General features: G+C 49.6%; 9 protein-coding genes across 9 annotated transcripts; 6 read left to right on the top strand and 3 right to left on the bottom strand.

Moving 5' to 3' along the window:
* Window positions 1-1,611: 1,611 nt before the first annotated feature.
* On the top strand, window positions 1,612-4,001 carry FOBCDRAFT_213481 (amino acid permease/ SLC12A domain-containing protein). The gene is made up of 3 exons (XM_031194764.3): window positions 1,612-2,462; window positions 2,515-2,808; window positions 2,862-4,001. The coding sequence occupies exons 1-3, from the start codon at window positions 2,062-2,064 to the stop codon at window positions 3,898-3,900; spliced, it is 1,734 nt and encodes a 577-aa protein (XP_031029502.1). The 5' UTR covers window positions 1,612-2,061; the 3' UTR covers window positions 3,901-4,001.
* Window positions 4,002-4,646: 645 nt separating this feature from the next.
* Window positions 4,647-6,497, bottom strand: FOBCDRAFT_284772 (uncharacterized protein; the record flags this gene model as incomplete). The annotated part of the gene is made up of 1 exon (XM_054702996.2): window positions 4,647-6,497. Exon 1 carries the CDS (start codon window positions 6,279-6,281, stop codon window positions 4,647-4,649), a length of 1,635 nt encoding a protein of 544 aa, XP_054558971.1. The 5' UTR covers window positions 6,282-6,497.
* Window positions 6,498-7,772: 1,275 nt separating this feature from the next.
* Window positions 7,773-10,215, top strand: FOBCDRAFT_284780 (Mre11 DNA-binding presumed domain-containing protein). The gene is made up of 4 exons (XM_031194766.3): window positions 7,773-7,850; window positions 7,903-8,030; window positions 8,079-9,171; window positions 9,219-10,215. The coding sequence occupies exons 1-4, from the start codon at window positions 7,835-7,837 to the stop codon at window positions 10,151-10,153; spliced, it is 2,172 nt and encodes a 723-aa protein (XP_031029504.2). The 5' UTR covers window positions 7,773-7,834; the 3' UTR covers window positions 10,154-10,215.
* A 628-nt stretch (window positions 10,216-10,843) lies between these two features.
* Window positions 10,844-12,185, top strand: FOBCDRAFT_213484 (carbon-nitrogen hydrolase). Its single transcript, XM_031194770.3, has 2 exons — window positions 10,844-11,405; window positions 11,458-12,185. The coding sequence occupies exons 1-2, from the start codon at window positions 10,917-10,919 to the stop codon at window positions 12,160-12,162; spliced, it is 1,194 nt and encodes a 397-aa protein (XP_031029508.2). The 5' UTR covers window positions 10,844-10,916; the 3' UTR covers window positions 12,163-12,185.
* On the bottom strand, window positions 12,186-13,546 carry FOBCDRAFT_213485 (WLM domain-containing protein). The gene has a single exon (XM_054702997.2). It carries the CDS (start codon window positions 13,322-13,324, stop codon window positions 12,278-12,280), a length of 1,047 nt encoding a protein of 348 aa, XP_054558972.1. The 5' UTR covers window positions 13,325-13,546; the 3' UTR covers window positions 12,186-12,277.
* A 1,148-nt stretch (window positions 13,547-14,694) lies between these two features.
* On the bottom strand, window positions 14,695-15,760 carry FOBCDRAFT_268124 (uncharacterized protein; the record flags this gene model as incomplete). The annotated part of the gene is made up of 2 exons (XM_054702998.2): window positions 14,695-15,687; window positions 15,740-15,760. The coding sequence occupies 2 exons, from the start codon at window positions 15,758-15,760 to the stop codon at window positions 14,695-14,697; spliced, it is 1,014 nt and encodes a 337-aa protein (XP_054558973.2).
* A 489-nt stretch (window positions 15,761-16,249) lies between these two features.
* On the top strand, window positions 16,250-17,201 carry FOBCDRAFT_175105 (uncharacterized protein). The gene is made up of 2 exons (XM_031194777.3): window positions 16,250-16,501; window positions 16,550-17,201. The coding sequence occupies exons 1-2, from the start codon at window positions 16,316-16,318 to the stop codon at window positions 16,964-16,966; spliced, it is 603 nt and encodes a 200-aa protein (XP_031029515.1). The 5' UTR covers window positions 16,250-16,315; the 3' UTR covers window positions 16,967-17,201.
* On the top strand, window positions 17,202-18,120 carry FOBCDRAFT_213493 (uncharacterized protein). The gene is made up of 2 exons (XM_054702999.2): window positions 17,202-17,759; window positions 17,834-18,120. Exons 1-2 carry the CDS (start codon window positions 17,368-17,370, stop codon window positions 17,841-17,843), a joined length of 402 nt encoding a protein of 133 aa, XP_054558974.1. The 5' UTR covers window positions 17,202-17,367; the 3' UTR covers window positions 17,844-18,120.
* Window positions 18,121-18,779: 659 nt separating this feature from the next.
* Window positions 18,780-19,862, top strand: FOBCDRAFT_213495 (uncharacterized protein). The gene has a single exon (XM_059609357.1). It carries the CDS (start codon window positions 18,807-18,809, stop codon window positions 19,839-19,841), a length of 1,035 nt encoding a protein of 344 aa, XP_059466636.1. The 5' UTR covers window positions 18,780-18,806; the 3' UTR covers window positions 19,842-19,862.
* The last annotated feature ends 457 nt before the right edge of the window (window positions 19,863-20,319 follow it).

A 20,319-nucleotide genomic window follows, 5' to 3' on the forward strand; every position in this document is an offset into this window, starting at 1 on the left:
CGTTTACTCTGAATAATGTTGTGTTCAGCCACTTGTTGCCCGATTAGCAGACTGCCTATCCTACGCCTTACGATCACTTCAGCAGGTGTCAAGTCCTTATCTATGCTTATGATAAACCTTCAATATGTGCGGGATTCAGCCTAAGCTTGTCAGCTTTTGACAGAGCAAAGTGGGTGTGATTGAGCGCCCGAGGCTGGCTTCACGTTCCGGATCGACAGTGCATCGAGGCGTACACCAAGGCACGATTTTTCACCTCTCAATCAGCCCTCGTGTGATGAAACTCACTGTAAATGTCTCAGCCTCTTCCGAGGCTGAATAAAAGTTTGTAATAGAATGTTGGTCCTCGCCGAGCTAACTAGTCATGTCGATGCTCCCGAAAAGCCTCATGAATGTCTTTCCCCAAATCATCTGTGCAGCATTATCATCATCATCATCTGTGCTTACTATCTATTCCCTGCCAAGCAAAACGTCTGGACCGTTCAGAAAAAGTGCGGAGAGAATCCCTGACGGCCACAATAGGAAAGTGATTCCCGCTGACGACGGGCTCTCCGCACTCTGAACTGGGGGGTCGAGTTGGGGAATTAGCTAATAATAAGGTAAAAGATATTGTTTTTCTCATTTAAGCATGCAGTTTAGAGTTGTTTTTCTGTCTTGGAGTTCTCGTTAGGTCTAACTAAAAACACTGACTAAAACCTGCTAAACTAACCTCTACTGGTATCTCTGTGTGCGGAGAATGACCAAATCTGTATCCCTGCCCGGTACGAGATAAAGATCATGTGAACGTGATGGTATTATTCAAGGGGTGGACACCAAAAGTACCCACTGAGAGAACAAGTCACTCAATCACAGCGCAGAGTGATCAGAGCCATCCCTGGCTATCTCTTCTCGCCCTTGTCCCCATTGTGTTTTCCCCGCAGAGAAACAGACGGCAGATACTGGTAGATAAACATTGGAGCCAAGACCGCAGTAAGACCGGGGTGGTTTGGAGGAATGGAAAGAGGAAGAGCCTATCTTTGAAGAGAAGAGCACACGAGAACTTTATTGACCTTCCTTAAGGGGAGTGGCTTGGTTTGATAGCAGTGGATACAATAGGAATCTCATTAACAAGATCCTCACTGTGACACTCCCGTAATATGGTACTAGGACGCACACAGGCAGCCATTGGAGATGTCGTACAGGATCAGGCCTCGGAGCAAAGTGCCTAAGCTTATCTCTTCCCGAGCTTCTAGAAACTACACTACAGTGAGCCTTGACCTGCGCCTTTTTTTCTCTCACTTGTTTTCTCTCTCCCTTCAGCCTCGGCGCCATAATCAAGTGCCGGGCCGATCTTTGCTAGTACGAGGTTGGCGTAACTAGAGTGATGAGACAAAACCAACGGCCAAAAAAAGCCTTCAAATCTGCCCTGCGCCCGATCAACTCACAGTCAACGAGTGATCTCAATTCTAGATGCTGTGCTGTGCAACAGCTGCAGAGAATTACAGTACAAATGCACAACTGGGGCGAGGAGGCACACACTGCACACCAACTCGCCACAATGTTACATGCAGAGATAGGATCTGACCCCATTGAGAGAACTGTTGGACCGATGATCTCTGGATTAAAGCCAACACTAAAGCACCCCCGGTTTCCAAGTTCCCACTCACAGACAAACACCCCCGGTTACGTGATTGATCTTCACAGGACGGGCGTGCGTATGTCTGACTCTGTCTGTCCGTCTAGGGTTCCATCGAGAGCATTACATGGGCTGCCACTTTGAGCATCGGGTCGTCTTGGCATTTTCTACAATGATAAAATTTGATAGCAGCCTGGTTATTCGTGTGTGGTTGAATCAGAGTAAGAGTGAGACGTATTCGGTATATAGCTGTGCTCATCCCTCTCCTTCTCTCCTCTTCTTGTCCCGCCATCTTTTTTTCGTGCAACGTTGGGGAATCTAACACACAATATCGCCAAGGTCCTTGGCTTTAAGATCCCCAAAGCTTGGTTCTTCTTTGGCAGCTTGGCCTTTTACACTTGGCAGCTTGGCCCTTTATCTCAATCCTCTTGGCTTAACCAATCATCACAATGAGCGGCGTCGAAAAGGGAAACGACGTCGAGAAGACGGATCTCGGCTACGATGCCTCTGCAGCTCCCACCAAAGACCTCGGGGTCGGTGAGGATCGTCACATTCGCGGTCTCGAGACCAGCGCTGAGACGTCGCTGCACCGTGGTCTCAAGGCCCGTCACATCACCATGATTGCTATCGGTGGTGCGATCGGTACTGGTCTTATTGTCGGCACTGGCAAGGCTTTGGCTCAAGCTGGTCCTGGTTCTGTCTTCATCTGTTATACGCTCGTTGGTTTTGTCGTCTTCCTCGTCATGGCTGCGCTTGGTGAGATGGCTGCTTGGCTCCCCATGTCTGCTGGTTTCACTGGTTATGCTTCTCGATTCTGTGATCCTTCGCTTGGCTTTGCGCTTGGTTGGACGTGAGTATTGTATTTCTGACATCTTAGAGGTCACGCGAGCTAACAGGTTCAGTTACTGGTTCAAATACATCATCGTCACGCCTAATCAACTCACTGCTGCTGCGTTGGTCATTCAATATTGGGTTGATCGAGACACAGTCAATCCAGGTGTCTTTATCGCCATCTTTTTAGTCACCATCTGCGTCATCAACTATTTCGGCATTCGATTCTTCGGTGAACTCGAGTTCTGGCTTTCTTCGTTCAAGGTCATCGTCATCATTGGAATCATCCTCTTCTCTCTGGTTCTCGCTCTTGGCGGTGGTCCTGACCATGACCGAAAGGGTTTCCGATACTGGAGCAACCCTGGGTATGTTCCCCAACTCTTTACTCTTTCTCTCTGAGCCTTGCTAACGAAAACAGCGCCTTCAAGCCTTATATCATGACTGGCGACGCTGGACGATTCCTCGGCTTCTGGTCCTGCATGGTCAATGCTACCTTTGCCTACCTCGGAACTGAGCTCGTCGGTGTAACAGTCGCTGAGGCTCAGAACCCCCGCAAGACCGTCCCTCGCGCCATCAAGCTGACCTTTTACCGAATCCTCTTCTTCTACTGTCTCTCCGTCCTCCTCGTCGGAATGATTGTCCCCTACAACTCCGAGGAGCTTGCCTTTGCCAACAAGGCCAAGACCGGTGCTTCTGCCTCTCCCTTCGTCGTCGCTGCCGATATCGCTGGTGTCAAGGTCCTCCCTCACATCGTCAACGCTTGTATCTGCGTCTTCGTCTTCTCCGCCTCCAACTCTGATCTGTACATTGCTAGCCGTACTCTTTACGGTCTTGCTTCCGACGGTTCAGCCCCTGCTATCTTCAAGAAGACTGACAAGCACGGTGTTCCCATCTACGCCCTTGCCATGTCTGCTTCGTTCTGTCTCCTGGCTTTCATGAACGTTGCAGACGACTCGACCAAGGTTTTCGGTTACTTCGTCAACCTCACCACCATCTTCGGTCTCATGTCCTGGATCTCTATCCTCACAACTCACATCTGGTGGTGCCGCGCCAAGAAGGCCCAAGGCCTCGCCAACGAAGCTCTTCCCTACGTCGCCCCCTTCGGCATGTGGGGATCCATCGCTGCTCTCTCCATGTGCATTCTCATCGCCCTCACCAAGAACTACGACGTTTTCGTCAGGGATCAAGAGACTGGCAAGATCTTTGGTGGTGAGAAGTACAAGACTTTCATCACTGGTTACCTTGGTATTCCCGTGTACCTGATCCTCATCTTTGGCCACAAGTTCATCACTAAGTCTCGCGGTGTCAAGCCCCATGAGGCCGACTTCTACACTGGAAAGGATGTTATTGATCGTGAGGAGGAGGAGTTCTTGGCTGCTCAGGCCGCTAAGCGTGAGGCCGAGGGTCCCAACCGTGGAGGATGGTTCTACAAGACCTTCGTCTCTTGGTTGTTCTAGATGCGTCCTTTATCGGATGTTTACAGTGTATATGAAGATGCCCGTTCGCGGATAATGAGCGTATGTAGTCAAGATGAATATTATCTTCCACATTCAACAATTCATGAACCATGTTTCCAACCTAAAAGTTAACTCCCAACGTGTGCTAAAATGACGTTCGACAATTGTACCATTTCGGTGTATCTTCACTCGAGTCAATTGAACTCAAGTTGTGGACGACTTCAATTAGAAGGCACTCCCCGAGGAGGCCAAAGTCCGCGAGATGCATAGAAGTCTCAACACCACCCGTATACCTAGTTAAAGCGTACACCGGCGAACCTATCGCTGGATTGTAGAGTCACTCTCGCCAGCCCACAGGCAAAGAGCTCGACTGATAGTACCTGAGAGAACAGATGAAAGTCAATCTGACTCTTTAGTCGTTTTGTCAGTGTCGGTTGTCATAAGTCTTGGCGAACATGTCGATATTGCCAACCAACTTCCCCAAGAGTCATCCAATTCTTATCACTTGTAGACATCGATATTTCGACCTCACATGTGTGGCTAGAGAGTGTCCCGGTAGTTTATCGTCACTAGAAGCCACATGCCAAACTCACGGCTATGGAGGAGATGATAGTATCATATAGTCGTTAAATGAGCCGAAATCGCATCATGAGATAGCGACATCAGGCCATTACTCCATCCATCAGCAACGTAATTTCACCGAGTAATCTCATTGCATGTTCTTAACTCGTAGACATATTTATTATCTAAAAGTCCAAAAAGTCCAGATATGACGGATTTCTATGATTCAACGGAAACTTGAGATCTCCTTCACTCGATCTCTCAGGGTGTCCTGGTCTGACACCCAACATGCCCCTCCCAAAGGGAACTTGTGTCGTCTGCCCTATTCTAAAAACAATGCCTTTTGATGCAAAAGCATCTTCAAGTTCTTTGATCTCTTCTTTTGGCGGGACTTCATAAGGATCTACAGCGACGACACTCAAGTTCTGAAACCGATATACCTTCTTCGCCATGCCAAGTAGGTCTCGGTGCATTTCTGGCCAAGCCAACACCATTCCTATATGAAGAATCTGCAATGATGAAGGGAGACTCGCCATGAAAATCTCAGGTCCAATATCTTTCATCGCTTCGAATCTTTGCTCTCGCTCTTCTTCATCGTCGAAAACAGGACCGTAAAGGAGAAGTTGTTCAATCTCGAGGATCTCAAGACGGGGAAAGTCGACGAAGCTGGCGTCGCCGCGGAGTGATGAGTCCCAGCGGAGGAACATAGATACTTGTTCGATGATATCTTGTGCGCCGCCGGATGTGTGCTCCCACGTTGTGCTGGTGTAGCATAATCGCCGTAATGATTGACTAACGGGGGTGAGGTGGTGATGTTGGAGAACAGTATATTTATCCATATCGCAGAAGTATTCGAGGTCTTCGAGAACTGGACTTCGGCGAAGGATTTTGGCGAGATTATCGGGGTCTAGGCCGTGTAGTGATAGGCGGCGGAGACTTGCGAGGGCAGTGTCCCATGGTTCTGAGCGGAAGCGTTCACGAAGGGGGATGTCTGTCCCGCAGTCTGCATCGCTGGCTGCCAACACTTCAAGATTCTGTGCTTTGGCTAGGACATCCTGCATTTGTTGAATGTGGCAGCATTCGTCAGGATTCTTGCCCTGGCCTGGCAATACTAGATACTTGAGATTTGGTAAGTAGAAAGGGGAGTCTCTTATGTACTGTAGCCCTTCTTGTGATGATCGGTAAATAAGTAGTTGCTCCACGAAAGGCGCAGCCATAATGGAAGCTTCTTGCAACCACTTTGAATCAACATGTTCATAAGACGGCAGAGCACGAAAACCAGCGCGCTCACCAGCTTGTCGAAAGAGAGCCTGCGTTTCTTCAGAGATCTGACGAGCAGTCACTTCTCTCAACGCAAAGAATGCCAAAGCACGAACATGTTTAGCCAAGTCAGGTCTCTCAAGAAGAGTACGAAGAAACCCCTCGAGAGTCTCAACTTCTCGTCTCCTTGCATCAGTATCACCCCACCACTCAGGACTACTCGAAGAATCCGACTGTCGTCCTGAGTGATAACAGTGGTACAAGATAGGCTGAGCCGTATTTCGAAAACGTCGACACGTGCGGCTCAAGCGAGATAATGCCTGCTGAGCCTCAATGGCGTGGTCGATCTCATCTGGCGGGAGATCGACGACATGTGCATGCTGGCAATGCACACAGAGATTGCGACATATGGCGGTAAAGATCTCGACGGGAAGATCGCCAATGGAAAGCTGCCGTCGCTTCCGCCAAAAGAAAGGAACCTCCGTCTGGAAGATTGGGCTGGGAGACCAGATATTCCCTCCGTGGAGGACATCCCGGTCCATCCTGGCAACGAGATGCATGGTATGATATGATGATCAAGTTAGGCTGTAAGTCCAGGGACGTGGGTATAAGGCGAGTGTAGGGATGGTTGCTGTACAAGCTGGACAAGAAGGATTTGAACAGCGAAAGTTGGACAGTGATATAAGAACAGCAGAGGCCTTGAAACGTGGAATCATGAACAACGTATGTAGATAAGTACTACTCGCCCCCTCAAGCGGAGAAGGGGTCGAGTGATTGGAATAGGAGTTGGTTGCTTAGATGCGGATATTGAAAGCGGAGGTGTGATCGCGGGAGCATCAACAAGGTATAATGGATCTTACGATGGCGTCGTCAAGGACCAGCCTTGGAGCTGCTGAATTACTAAATCGCAATTGGCGTCTTGTAAAAGGATCGAAGCTAAAGTCCAAGCCAATCGTATCTTGTGTCGCAATCACTCATCCAGCACCCACGGGTCCGTGAGCTGCATGTTTTTCCAGGGATTGGACAGCTAGGATCATGACAAGTAAAGGTGGTTTGAGCTCTTTTTTGTTCTTGCTTACTGTATGTGAGTCGACCAGGAAGGTAGTAGTTTCGGGCATACGGGACAAGCCAAATGAAGCATCTGATGATGTTGGTCGGGGCAGAGCATGGTCTGTGTTAACAAGTTGAAGAAAGATGAAAACGGAAGGAGAATTATGTGAGAGAAAATAAACAGCCACCGAGGACTGAAACATATAAAAAGCAAATACACATCGATATCCCCTTGCATTGTGAATACTACTACGAAAGAAAAAGAAACGAAAGGAGAGATGGCTGTGCCACGTTGTTGGGATCAACTTTACAAGGTCGAGATCGCGAGTCTCAGGACGCACGCGCAGCAGGTGGACCAAAATCTCCACATCCCGCTGATGATAATGGCCTCATTCTTGATCAGCCAAGCTTTTTCAATTTACAACCGTGCATCTCGTAATTCATCCTATCAATATCCCTCACGATATAGGGACATGAGAGTGGAGGTTTTGCTGATTCGCGTATCGAGGTGCAGAAACACAATGTTACAGTGAACCCAACGTCCGTTTTTCTCCATGCATTAAACTAAACGTGCAATGGTAACATCGCCTGTGGGAAACTTCAGGAACAGGAACCGAGTCTAGTGCGGAACGAGACCGAGACCTTATTAGCGCTGAGATGATGGGTCGAAACGTGGTCTGATGTTGATCAAATAGTCTTTTACCTGCGCAATCAATCAATCAATCACTGACTCGGGGTTGACACCTGCTGCAAGATCCCGCTGCCATTCAACGGCTGGCGTCAGAGTTTAGAACCCGCCCTTTGCTGCTTTTGCTTTTCTGGAAGGACTCGATATTATTCTGACAGCTCGGAAAAAGATGAGCAATCACTTTTGGGATCAGGGCCATTGTTAGGCTGTGGAGGTGTAAAGCTGAGGTGCACGTGACCTCGCATTGGGGCGCGTCACCTTCCCAGCTACTGCTCGCGTCTCACTGAAACAGCCCGCGTAAAGCACATTCATCCACACCTAATTAGGCCACACGTCACAGCTCGATTGTGTCACACAAATTGTAAGCTGTACAAGATGCCCGAGTTCACCGGTGAGTCTTTCTTTGAACCTGGTATTTCTGCTGCTCTTACTAACAACCGTAGAGGCGGATACCATTCGTATCCTCGTTGCGACCGACAATCATGTCGGTTATGAAGAGCGAGACCCGATTCGTAGGGATGATAGTTGGAGAACTTTCGATGAGATTTTGAACCTCGCCCGGACTGAAGATGTACGACCCATCGCCCTTGATATCAATCATGACTTCTAACATGAATAGGTCGATATGGTTCTCCTCGCTGGCGATCTCTTTCACGACAACAAACCCTCCCGAAAGTCCCTGTACCAAGTCATGCGTACACTCCGACAAAACTGCCTGGGCATGAAACCTTGTCCTCTCGAATTCCTCTCCGATGCTGCATCTGTCTTTGAAGGTGCATTCACGCATGTCAACTACGAAGATCCCGACATCAACATTTCCATTCCTGTCTTTTCGATCCATGGCAATCATGATGATCCTTCCGGTGAAGGTAACTACTGTTCGCTTGATCTTTTACAAGCGAGCGGGCTACTCAATTACTACGGCCGTGTCCCCGAGGCAGACAACATCGAGGCCAAGCCGATTCTGCTACAGAAGGGTCTTACAAAGCTTGCCCTGTTTGGGTTGAGCAATGTTCGAGATGAGCGCATGTTCCGTACCTTCCGGGATCATAAAGTCAAGTGGTTTCGGCCTGAAACCCAGATGGCTGACTGGTTCAACTTGTTGGCTGTTCACCAAAATCACCATGCCCATACAGCCACATCCTACCTCCCCGAGAATGTCTTGCCTGACTGGTTGGATCTTGTAGTCTGGGGTCACGAGCACGAGTGTTTGATCGACCCTACACAGAACCCCGAAACAGGCTTTCACGTCATGCAGCCCGGCTCATCTGTCGCAACTTCACTGGTGCCCGGTGAGGCGGTTCAGAAGCACGTTGCTATTGTGAGCGTGACCGGCAAAGACTTCAAGGTCGACAAGCTTCCTCTCAAGAGTGTGCGTCCCTTTGTCACACGGGAAGTCATCCTTGCGCAGGACAAGCGCTTCAAAGGACTTGACAAGAAGAAGGATAATCGCCAGGAAGTCACACGAAGACTGATGGAGGTGGTTGAGGAGATGATCGAGGAGGCCAATGCGGATTGGGAGGCCATCCAGACAGACGAAGAGGCTCTAGAAGAACGACCTCTTCCGCTAATTCGTCTGAAAGTGGAGTACACAGCCACGGAAGGTGGCCAGTTTGAGGTTGAGAATCCCCAGAGGTTCTCAAATCGATTTGTTGGTAAGGTGGCCAACACGAATGATGTTGTCTACTTTTACCGCAAAAAGACGTCACAGCGTAGGTTACTGTCGCAGCTCGGTAGACAATTTACTGACAACGTCCAGGCAAGGCGAATGCTGCCAACCCAACAGACGCTCTTGAGGCACTCGATGGTGCTGATGACATGGTCAAGGTGGAGAATCTAGTGCAAGACTTTCTATCAGCGCAATCACTCAAGGTCCTTCCTCAAGGACCTTTTGGTGATGCTGTAACTCAATTCGTGACAAAGGATGACAAGCACGCGATGGAGCTGTTTGTTTCAGAGCACCTAACGGGACAAGTCCGATCCATGCTGGGCTTGGAGTCGGACGACGAAGACCTCAACAGTGCCATGGATATCTACCGAACAAGGATCGAGCAGCAGCAAGCTAGCGGCATGCAGACAGCACGAGCGGAGAGGAAGCGAGTTCTCAAGCCAAAGCCAGCGACCTGGGACAGTGACTTTGATGGTAGCTGGGAGAATGAGCCAGATGCCTGGACATATGAGGATGAACAGGCCGAGACCTCTTCACGCGCATCTGCACCCGCACCTGCGCCAGCACGCAAGACTGCACGTGGACGAGCCAAGGCAACACAGCAAGACGATGACATGGACTTGATGGACGACAATGAGCCGCTCCCTGCACCTGCGAAGAAACCAGCAGCCAAACGAGCAACACGCGCCACAAAAGCAGCACCAGCCAAAAAGGCCCCGGCAAAGGGACGAGGCCGCAAGGCATTTGAAGACAGTGAAGACGAGGAAGAAGACGTGATTATGGAATCAGAAGAAGAACCCGCACCTCCTCCACCAAAGACGCGACGAACCGCTGCGAAGAGCACCGCCAAGACACCGGCGACTCGAGGAGCGGGTAAGAATACACGGCAGACAAAGTTGAACTTTTCACAGTCGCAGAAGGGCGGTACGCAGAGTAAGGCTGTTGAGATTAGCGATGATGAGATTTCGGATGATGATGCGTTTGAGCCGGCGCCTGCGACGACACGAAGTACGAGGAGGAGATAGAGCTGTGTGGAAGAATACCCTGGGCATGTAAGAAAAGTATAAAGAGTTATGATGAATTGAGCAAACTGTCACAGCTACAGAGAACGAAACTTGTTATAGACTATTCTGCATGGTTTGATAAGGACTTACAAGGCATGCGATATCCACCGGGCAACAACCGTCTTCCAAGATGACGATCCTCACCTTGATGGCATTTACAAAGTTTCACTCGAGGCCCCAGTGTATATCGCTTGTGCTTGACCAATGTCTCCCACAACGGTTCTCATCACTGTAAGAGTGCCTTGATGAGCGTTAGGTTCGATGTCGGCGAGACGAGTGACTAACTCCTGTTCCCATTATCAATTAGACTCATCACAATAAGTTCTATCCACTCTTCACAAGACATATCTTGTATCATATCTCATCCGACATCGCCTCCCGCTTCGGATCCGAAGCCCGAAGCCATGATGCCGCAGCGGGCCGCATATCTCCATGTCTATGCGGGGTAGCTTCAAAGATGGTCTAGCTCCCAACTTCTCACTCAGCTTTCAACGAACTCTGACTGTTTATCTTACAGACCAATGCTGAAAAAGAGGCGCCGAGGCATCCGCTGGGTTAAACATTGAAACATTTAATACTGTGTAGAAATGGACTGGCTTGGTTTAGTTGCCCCGCTCGTTGCTGAGCATGCCATCCTCACCTGATCTACCTTATATAACTACTCCTCTACCCCAACTGCATATTTCTGTGTCTGTGTCTGTGTTTATGTTTTAAGTGATACAAAATGGCTGCAGCTGGTCATATCCGTCTTGGAACCGCCTCCCCAGGCACCCAATCCTCCACCTCCGCTACCATCGCCCTCATCGACACCCTCGCCCAGCGCGCATCCTCATCCCACATCGACATCCTCCTCCTCCCCGAGGCCTTCATCGGCGGGTATCCCCGCGGCAGCTCCTTCGGCTGTGAGATTGGTAATCGCAGTGCAGAAGGACGCGATGAATTCGCTCGTTACTTCGATTCAGCCATTGATCTCGGCGATACCGTTGGACCTGGCGGTGGTGGTGCGGGGATCAAGTGGGCGAAGAGACAGCTTGGTGAGGAGGATGAAGTCCGTGGTGATGGCTCACGGGAGGAACTAGAGCGCATTGCGAAGGATACAGGTGTTTTTATCGTGGTGGGTTGTATTGAGAAAGCTGGTGGGAGCTTGTATTGCTCTGTTGTTTATGTTTGTCCCAAGGGCGGTATGCTTGGAAAGCGTCGCAAAGTCCTTCCTGTAAGAACCCCCCTCTACTCTATTATGATATGAGGTGAACTAACGGTTGTAGACTGGCTCTGAACGCCTCATCTGGGCTCAAGGCTCCCCCAGCACGCTCCAAGCCGTAACAACCACCATCCGCGGCATACGCATCAACCTCGCCGCCGCAATCTGCTGGGAGAACTACATGCCCCTTCTGCGCCAAAGCCTCTACGCTCAAAACATCAATCTCTACCTCGCGCCTACAGCCGATAACCGCGACGCATGGCTCGGTCTCATGCGAACAGTCGGTGTTGAAGGACGCTGTTTCGTCGTCAGCAGCAACATGTGCGTTCCCAAGAGCACCACTTCCTCTGAAACAAACGGTGTGAGACAGCGTCGTGGGTCGTGTATGACAGAGGAGGGATTTGAGATTGCGCTGCCGAAATCGCCGAGTCGAAGAAGACGTAAGTCGGTGTTTGATGAGGATGGGAATGAGATTGTGTTGGGGTGTGATGATGATGGTACGAACACTCAACCTCCTCCTGCGAAGAGCGCTGTTTCTTCTGGAAAAGCGGGGTTTCTTTCGCGTGGAGGTTCATCGATTGTTTCGCCGTTTGGAGATGTCATTGCTGGACCGCAGTGGGAGGATCCTGATGGGTTGATCTTTGCGGATGTTGATTTCCGTGATTGTATCAGGGGCCGTCTTGATCTTGATGCTGCGGGGAGTTATTCGCGAAACGATGCGTTCAAGTTTAGTGTTGAGGGGTTGAACTTGGATCCTCTTCCTTATTGAGCCACGATTGTATGGAAATAGTGTATCAGATTGTAATGCTAACGCCTGCTTATGCTATGCTGTGCCATGCCTTCTATGGGTATTCCTACGCCTCGCTGTCCGAAATGTCATTTAGTTACTTGGATTCATCACCTGGTGGTGTTCGTTGTCTTTGCTCCTCCAAAACCTTCCGCTCGGAATCAACCTCCTTTCTCTGCCTTTCAAGCGCTGCTTGGGCGAGTACCTCTCGTCTACTCATCCCAGCAGTAGAATTGTTCTTAACTCCTCCCAACACAAATTCACCACCAGTCCAACCACCAAAGTCCTCAGGATAATCCTCCTCTTCCTCATCACGTCCAGAAACAGTATATCGCGATGTTTCGCCAATCGTATGTCCGCCTGATTTCCAATCCGCAGCGTCAACTTCTCTCTCGATCTGATGACACAAGTCCCAGAAGTTCCTGTCATGCGGACCATGAACATTATGCGCCAGTTCGTGGCACAATGTCTTGCGAATGGTTTTGTAATCGCGATATCCATCGTGCGCATCTGTTCGTAATCGTAGTTCGATGACCTCGCCTTGATTGCGATTCAATCCCAGAATGCGACTTGTTCCCTCATGTGTTGTTTGCGTATGCGAAAGAGGTTCCATCTCTGTAAGGAGACCAACAGCGAATTTGTGTTTCGTCATGGCAGCGCGAATACCAGGGTCTTCCTTCAGTCGCAGAAGAAGTTTCTGGCTGCGGTCTGGGTTCGGCAGGCCTTGGAGTGGTCGGACTTGAAGAAATGTATATTGCGAGTCTTGTGGATTTCGGCGCGTCGTCGTCGCATGACGTGCTTTACTCCTCTGCGCCATCCTCGCAGCATTGCGCTTCGCAACGCGCTCGGCCATATCCTGCACCTGCTGAATCTCCGCAGCGCCAGAGCCCATGAGGGTCAGATGCTTGCCCTTGAGGTCGAGGAGGGGCATATCGGGGTTCTTGAAGGGCGCTTTGAGGAGAGGAGTCTTTGGGGCGATGATCTTTTGGTTTGCGACGGGAATATCGAGACTCGCTTCAATCTCGTTGAAAAGGTCTGTAATCGTCGCATCTTCGGGGAATGAGAGTTCGTAAGTAACTTTTCGGTGTGTGATTGATAGTGTGAGCCAGGACTGCTCGCTGTCGGACATGGGAGAGTCTGCCATGTTTGTACAGCAGCGAAGTGGCGATGGATTCGTTGGAGACGTTATTGTCACGGTTGTTGAAAGAAGTATCTAAGTGTGGGTTTTGAGTTTGGGTTTGCGATTGTATGTAAAATGACGTGATGGTAAACGATAAGATGATATGGGGAGATATTTGTTTTATAGGTGTAGAGTTGGTAAGCAAGAGGGCGATTCTTTTTGTCGCGTAGATTGAGTGATGCTATCGTGTTCGGGGACTTTCGGCGTCTGCTTTGTAATACGTCACTTGCACTGCCTGGACGCCACCTCTAAGCAGACCGAAGGCACTGAAGAATTTACAGTGATGATTATGAGATCGGAAATAGTGAGTATGGAATTCTTGGCGAGTACCGATAAGTCCGGTTTTAAATAATTAGAATTGAGTTTATTAAAGCATTGGAAAGAGATTAAGTGTGGCGATGGTTCTGATTGCCCATGATTGTGGGATGCCTCAATTGGTAATGAGCGGAAATGTCTCTAAGGTTCTGCAGCACAATAACAACCACTGTAGTCATTCCAATGCCAATGGGTAACAAGACCAATAAAATCACTCAAGCCAACACCGTATTCCATTAGATCACTGATTCCGTATTTGCATCTCAAGATCATACATCACGTCACGTCAGTTAGTTACCCTAAATCACCCGGCCCCGAGATGACCTCTCGTACGAGTGTCACCATATGATAACGACGATCTTATCACTCCATCACGAGATCCGTTGGTTCACTTCAAAAAGCACGAACCCGACCCAAAAGCTTGGATCCGTTCCCGTGTGTGCCACAGACCACGACCCGAGCCTCATCACCAGCCTCAGCCTCATCGACATCATCGCTTGCGGTAGATCTCCCGCTTGCAACGACACTATCGACAAAAAAACCGTTGAGATCTTATCACGATCGATCTAAGAATTTAGCTTGTGGCTTATAACCGAGACATGAACTACGTATTACCGACAACAACTATTGACAGCGATTACTGAGATGTGATCTGTAGAACCGGATCATGTCCTCACCCGCAAGTGTCACGTATCACACAATTCTGAGAAACATGTAACAAGATAAACCCAAATTCAACTCTTTATTTACTCCTACTATACAGAGTACATATAAACAAAAATGAACGAAGTCGTAAACTTCATGCCCCAAAACGCCGCTAGATATAATATAAGACGTGAGAAAAACATCGTTCGTCGTTCGTCGTCGTCGTCTCCGAATTAATAATAGCATTCTTAGAGTTTTTATACTTATGCTCCTTCCCTGCAAAATTACATGTCACTATTGGCTATGCACTTGTCAGATGAGAAAGGCGGACAAAAGATAGAAAGGGTCCGCAGCATGGGGGGTATAAGTCAAACTTACAGTAGTGCCAGTGTGAGATCACCGTGGATTCTAGCCTTGAGCTCGATTTCGATCTCGAGGTTAAGCTCGAGATGCAGACTGAGGGCGTCGCTCTTACCGCCGCCTCCCTGCTGCTGTTGCATCTGTTGCTGTTGCTGTTGTTGTTGCTGCTGCTGTTGCATTTGCTGCTGTTGACGCTGCTGCTGCAATTGCTGGTCTTGCCTCGAAAACTGTTTGCGGCCCTCATCGTCAGATTCTTCGTCGAGCCATGCGGGGCGTCGACGTCTTACATCGGCGGCCTTTGCGTTTCCACGTCTTCCGCCCTTGCGGCCTGGCTCAGCCTGTTGGGGAGGTGTAGCGGGCTCGTTCTCCTCTTCGGACTCAGACTCAGACTCGTCGTCTTCGGAATCTTCCTCGGAGTCTTCTTCGGAATCATCTTCAGAGTCAAAGTCATCGTCGTCGTCTTCAGAGTCGTCCTCGTCCTCGCTTTCTTCCTTGACGGGCTGGCGCTTCTGCTTGGGCTTGGCCTCCTGGGCGGTCTTTTGGGTCTCGGACTTTGCTTGCTCTGGCTTAGATTCGGCTTCGTCCTCCTCTTTCTTTACTTCCTCGGGCTTCTTGTCGTCTGCCTTGGCCTCTTCAGGCTTTGAGTCCTCGAGCTTAGATTCCTCTGGCTTGGACTCATCGGGCTTTGACTCTTCAGCCTTGGGCTCTTCGGGCCTGGCCTGACCAGGTTGCTCAGGCTTATCCTCCTTATCGCCAGGCGTCTCAGCCTTTGCATTCTCGGTGTCGGGCTTAGACTCGTCCTTAGCATCTTCGGGCTTGGACTCAGACTCTTGACCTGGCTGTTGCTGTTGAGCCTCTTGTCCCTGGCCCTGGTTCTGGTTCTGCTCCTCTTGCTGGCCCTCGTTCTGGTTCTGGTTGAAAGGGTTGCTGTCGTTGCCCTGCTCCTGCTGGTTCTGGCCTTGGCCAGGAGACTGAGGAGCCTGAGATTCGTCTCGTTTCTGCGAGTCCTAGAGGAATTTAATTCCCGATCGGAAGATACAAACTCGTAGTACAGCTTACCTGCTGAGATGGAGAAGACATGGTTGTGTATGCTGGTATTTAGTTCGCTGAATGAACAATGGGCTTCAAAAAACAATGGCTTATTTGCTTGCTGCTAACATGTAATAATTAAGTTGAAGATTTTCTATACTAAAGTTCCAAGCATGGTTTTTGAGATTAATACGTGTCGAGTCCGAAACCTGTTGAAGATGCTTGACTGACGCAATAAGTGTCATTGCATCCCGACCTCGAACCCTTGAAGAACCGGTTTCTATCGTTGCGATGGGATTGGAAACGAATTTCTGCGTGACAGGTCAAAGTGACGTAAAAAATGGCACCCCAATCCTGGCCATATGACGTTACCCCCCTCCCCCTAGCTTCGCGTGATCGGGGTGGGAGTGTAGAAGGTTGCAGGGATCATGATTATATGCGTGTGGCTGGTGTTGGGAAAAGTATGGGTCAAGATCCTACAAAGTGGACTGGACGTCATGCAGTGAAGGTGAGAGAGTCTTGCTGCTGTCAAACATACCCTTTCACAATACGATACGCGGCAAAAAAAAAAAAAAAAACAAGTCCAAAAGAACAGATCAGGAAAACATGGTTATCGGATTACTTGCCATCACGGCTATCCCGACCGTTACAGGCGTGGGTAACGCCGTGAGTGCACAGAAGAGACAGAATGAGAGCATGAGCAAGGAACAAGAAAAGTTCCACCTCACATTCATGCTGCAGCAGAATGGAAAGATAGAAGAGGTTGGCCAAGGAGTTCTCGTGGACAAGAAGGTGAGTTCCCTTCCTCTCTCACAAGGTACATACTCACACAAACATTAGATGTATCTCAACCTCTCAGATGCCCCCGTGCAAGGCTACAGATTTCTAGGCTGGTATTTCAAGTATCCCAGCGAGGAAGGGCACCTGGGGCTGGTGAGCATGGTATCCGACGACCCCCCAGCGCTGAACTGGATATTCGTGGACAAGGACACGCACATGGTGACCTTTGGGGGGAAGAAGGACACCATCGGGCACGTCATAGGACCCTGGGGCTGGACAGCAGATGAACGCTTCCTGACGCTCCAGGGAGATCATGATTCCTTTGTGGCGGTGCGGGACGAGGAAGGGAAATGGGCTGTATATTGGGACCCGGAGGGTGATATTGAGGAGGAGATTGACGATGAGGAGAGATGTCAGCCAGTGAGACTGAGGAGAAGACCACAGCTCGGCATGGAAAGCAGTTATGTCAAGAAATAGCATGATATGACTTAACTGGGACTGGGGTAGTCTAGTGAGTTGAGCGTCTGGGGCAGACCGTTAATGGCCGTTAATGCAAGTTGGAGTACTCCATACTGTGGTGTACTGTAGTGGTAGGGAGACAGAAGTTGTAGTGGAGGGGTCAAGTCACATAAAGTGGGCTGGGTTGAGCAGGGTATTTTACTGGATTCTCATCGCGATCATGACCTCATGGGGGTCTAAATCCTGTTATGAGGTTTTGCGTAGTTTCAAACTTATATCACGTCCGTTTCTTTAAGTTAATTTAATTTCTTCAAACCTGTACTTTTTTAGTGAGAAACTAATCCATTTACACCAACATCAACACTACATTCATCGCCAACTCATCTCTAAGCAAGCGACTCTTTTAATTCATCATCATCATGTCTTCCATGGAAAAGGACCGCATCGAGTCTGACGACCAGACCATGTCCAGCGAAGAAGCGCCCCGACGAGAGCGCCGCAGCAAGAAGAAGGGCAGCAAGCGTCGCCAACAAGCACCACCCCAACAGCAGCAGCAGCAGGGAGGATCAGGACCTCTCGACCAGCTGCCTCTCGCCGGAGACCTGGGCAACACAGTCGGCGGCGTCACAGACGGCGTGACCAACACCCTAGGCGGCGTGACAGGCGGTCTGGGCGGTCTCACGGGCGGTCAGCAGCAGGGCGGCGGCGGTGATGCTGGCAAGGACACGCTGCGTCTGCGCCTAGATCTCAACCTCGACATTGAGATCCAGCTCAAGGCTCGTATCCACGGTGATCTCGAGCTCTCTCTACTGTACGTGATAACCTCCAATCTTTCCTTTAACCTCCCTGTGGCCGTCGTATCTTACTTGGCTTGCAAATCTCCAGAACGGGATAGACGCCACCGTGTGTTTGACAAGCAGAGGCTAATTGCTTTGCGCTGTGCAGAAACTAGAAGAGATTGTCACTATTTGTCTCGGTTATGTTTATGTTTGGCTTTGTTCTGTTCATGTCATGATGGTACCCATGTAATGTTACTGTTAGTACAACAGCACGACGATCTGTGGCGGCGCAACATGGTGTTTATTAATGATGGTTTACTGCTGCTTCTGGGAGGGATAAATACAACACTACAACATTATATATTACATGAATCCAAAAGCATTCACTCTCTACTCTCACTCTGTCTCTGCCTCTATGTAAGCACCGTATAATAGTACATATTTGCAGTCCTCACACTGAGTGAGAAAAGAGTGACGAAAATAACATGACAGTTGAAATTCCCCGAAACTAACCAAAACGTCAGATTACATCAAATGACAAGGATGTAGTTGGCAACTGGCAAGCCACACACGATAGTGCCACGCAAGCCACCTCAACACCATCCTCTTCGAGTCTAGCCCTGCCGTTCCAGCCAGGAACCAGCTTCTGAGAAAGCTTGGTCCGAGGTGGAAGCAGGGACTAGGTTTTGTAGCGGCTCCCACCAATCAACTCTCTCTTCTCACTCAAAAACCAGGGTTCACCTTTTTAACTGTCTTGTCTCATCTTGCTCATATCCCTGCTAGCCTCTTGTTCCCGGGTGGCCCGCGATCGTGACGAGCGCGGACGATCAGAGAAACTCGACCAGAATATTTCCAGAGTTACATCTTGTTTTTTTGATCTCACCTTCTTCTGAAATGCGGCTCTCATCTGTTACAGCTAGTTAGACACAGGGGTTCAGTCAGATATACTTTACACTAAGAAATAGGGGGCGTTTCCCGCTCTTTTCTCTTGTTACTGTGACTCTCACTGCAACTAATAAACTCGGACAGCACTAAAAAAAAAAAAATCAAGCCCCAATTCGAGGTTCCAAGTTTCATGCATGCAGAGCCTGCTACTACCTGTCGTCATGTCCCCGCACAAACCAAGCTCTACCAGCCACACGTCAACATCAAAGCAGCCCTTTTGGCACGGCGCTGGCATCAGGTCAGCACTCTCCTCTGCCATCTCCATATTCCAGCCTTCCACCTCGAGACCCAGCAGACCCCCAAAACAGGCCCAGGATCAGCAACAGCCGCAGCCGCAGCAGCAGCACCAGCAGCAGGAAAAACTACAGCCTCGCCACGAGGATCATCAGCCTCAGGAACAATTTGATCTCATCCCAATGTCTTCATCACCCACCCCTGATGGCGATCCTACGCACAGCACTTACGAGGTCAATGTTCCTGTCCGCAATGGACGCACATCTGAACCAAAAGTCTCAAACCCTGAGATTCGCATACCAAGGATAAAGCCAGTATCAGAGAGCACAGACCAAACAGATGCACACTCAAAAACACAATCACAATCACCTGAAAGGTTGGCTGCTGGTCTAGACGGCAAATACATCGATGAGTTTGGCAACATTCTAGACTGGGACGGTACTGTCCTCGGTCGTGTAGAAGGCGATCTCCCGTCCATGGTAGGACGACCAGTCATGCCGAATGGACAGGTCCTCGACGAGGACGGTGAAGTGGCTGGTCAAGTCTGCGAGAACTACATCAAGCCTGCTCTCAAGCCACTTGCAGCAGGTGGACTCAAAGTCGATGATGAGGGAAACATCTATGATGACCAGGGGAACAGGATTGGCAAGCTCGACAAGCCGATGCCGTCCCAAGACGGAACCGACAAACTTTCCGAGAACAAGGACAAGGAAAGGGAACAGGCCCAGGGTGCTGGGACTACCGGCACAACTAACACTGCAAACCCAAAGCCACCAGGTGCTCCAAGGCCTGACGAGCTGTTCCTGGACGTCAAGTCCACCTATGATGGTATTCAGCTCATCATCAAGATTCCCACAGTCTTCAATAGGAACCTTGTAACCGAGACAAAGAGCAGCGGTAGTCAGACTGAGACAACAGATAGCGATAATCGATAATCTACTTATTTTTTTTCTTGGTGCGTTTCACAATTATCCGACCTTCTCCATAAACACCCCCATGCAAAATTGAACCAGACTACACTCATGTAAGGCAAAATAAGGTAAGGTAAGGGTAAGCCAAGCCAACCAAGGCAAGCATATGCATCACATTCGTATGAGTGAAAGTGGCTCTCGCTCACCACATAAACGCCCCTCCACACCTCGGAATAAGTAAACCTCATGGGGTAACCCCTCCCCGTCACGCTAGATTAGTTCATCATTCACTCACTCTTGCTACACATTTGCCATCTCAAAGTTCCAGTTGGACGTTTGGCTCTTGTCAAAAACCCGGTTGTCTCTTTTTTTGAGGCTACTGCACACGCAACCCCTTCTCCCAGATCCCCTCACTAGACAGACCCAGTTTCTCATCTCGATCCATACCCAGCTCCGTCTCGTAGATGGTGTGCATCCTCCACCCCGCAAGCCTGTTTTCCAA

This window comes from Fusarium oxysporum, chromosome I (assembly GCF_013085055.1).
Source record: "Fusarium oxysporum Fo47 chromosome I, complete sequence".
NCBI lineage: Eukaryota > Fungi > Ascomycota > Sordariomycetes > Hypocreales > Nectriaceae > Fusarium > Fusarium oxysporum.

Bases quoted from the DNA above. Each gene is read 5' to 3' on its own strand.
- FOBCDRAFT_175105 (XM_031194777.3), top strand. From the start codon at position 16,316: ATGGTTATCGGATTACTTGCCATCACGGCTATCCCGACCGTTACAGGC. The intron at 16,502-16,549 runs GTGAGTTCCCTT...CACAAACATTAG, and splicing joins GAGTTCTCGTGGACAAGAAG to ATGTATCTCAACCTCTCAGA.
- FOBCDRAFT_213481 (XM_031194764.3), top strand. From the start codon at position 2,062: ATGAGCGGCGTCGAAAAGGGAAACGACGTCGAGAAGACGGATCTCGGC. The intron at 2,463-2,514 runs GTGAGTATTGTA...TAACAGGTTCAG, and splicing joins GGCTTTGCGCTTGGTTGGAC to TTACTGGTTCAAATACATCA. The intron at 2,809-2,861 runs GTATGTTCCCCA...TAACGAAAACAG, and splicing joins CGATACTGGAGCAACCCTGG to CGCCTTCAAGCCTTATATCA.
- FOBCDRAFT_213495 (XM_059609357.1), top strand. From the start codon at position 18,807: ATGCAGAGCCTGCTACTACCTGTCGTCATGTCCCCGCACAAACCAAGC.
- FOBCDRAFT_284780 (XM_031194766.3), top strand. The intron at 8,031-8,078 runs GTACGACCCATC...TAACATGAATAG, and splicing joins ACCTCGCCCGGACTGAAGAT to GTCGATATGGTTCTCCTCGC. The intron at 9,172-9,218 runs GTAGGTTACTGT...GACAACGTCCAG, and splicing joins CCGCAAAAAGACGTCACAGC to GCAAGGCGAATGCTGCCAAC.
- FOBCDRAFT_213493 (XM_054702999.2), top strand. From the start codon at position 17,368: ATGTCTTCCATGGAAAAGGACCGCATCGAGTCTGACGACCAGACCATG.
- FOBCDRAFT_213485 (XM_054702997.2), bottom strand. From the start codon at position 13,324: ATGGCAGACTCTCCCATGTCCGACAGCGAGCAGTCCTGGCTCACACTA.
- FOBCDRAFT_213484 (XM_031194770.3), top strand. From the start codon at position 10,917: ATGGCTGCAGCTGGTCATATCCGTCTTGGAACCGCCTCCCCAGGCACC. The intron at 11,406-11,457 runs GTAAGAACCCCC...TAACGGTTGTAG, and splicing joins AGCGTCGCAAAGTCCTTCCT to ACTGGCTCTGAACGCCTCAT.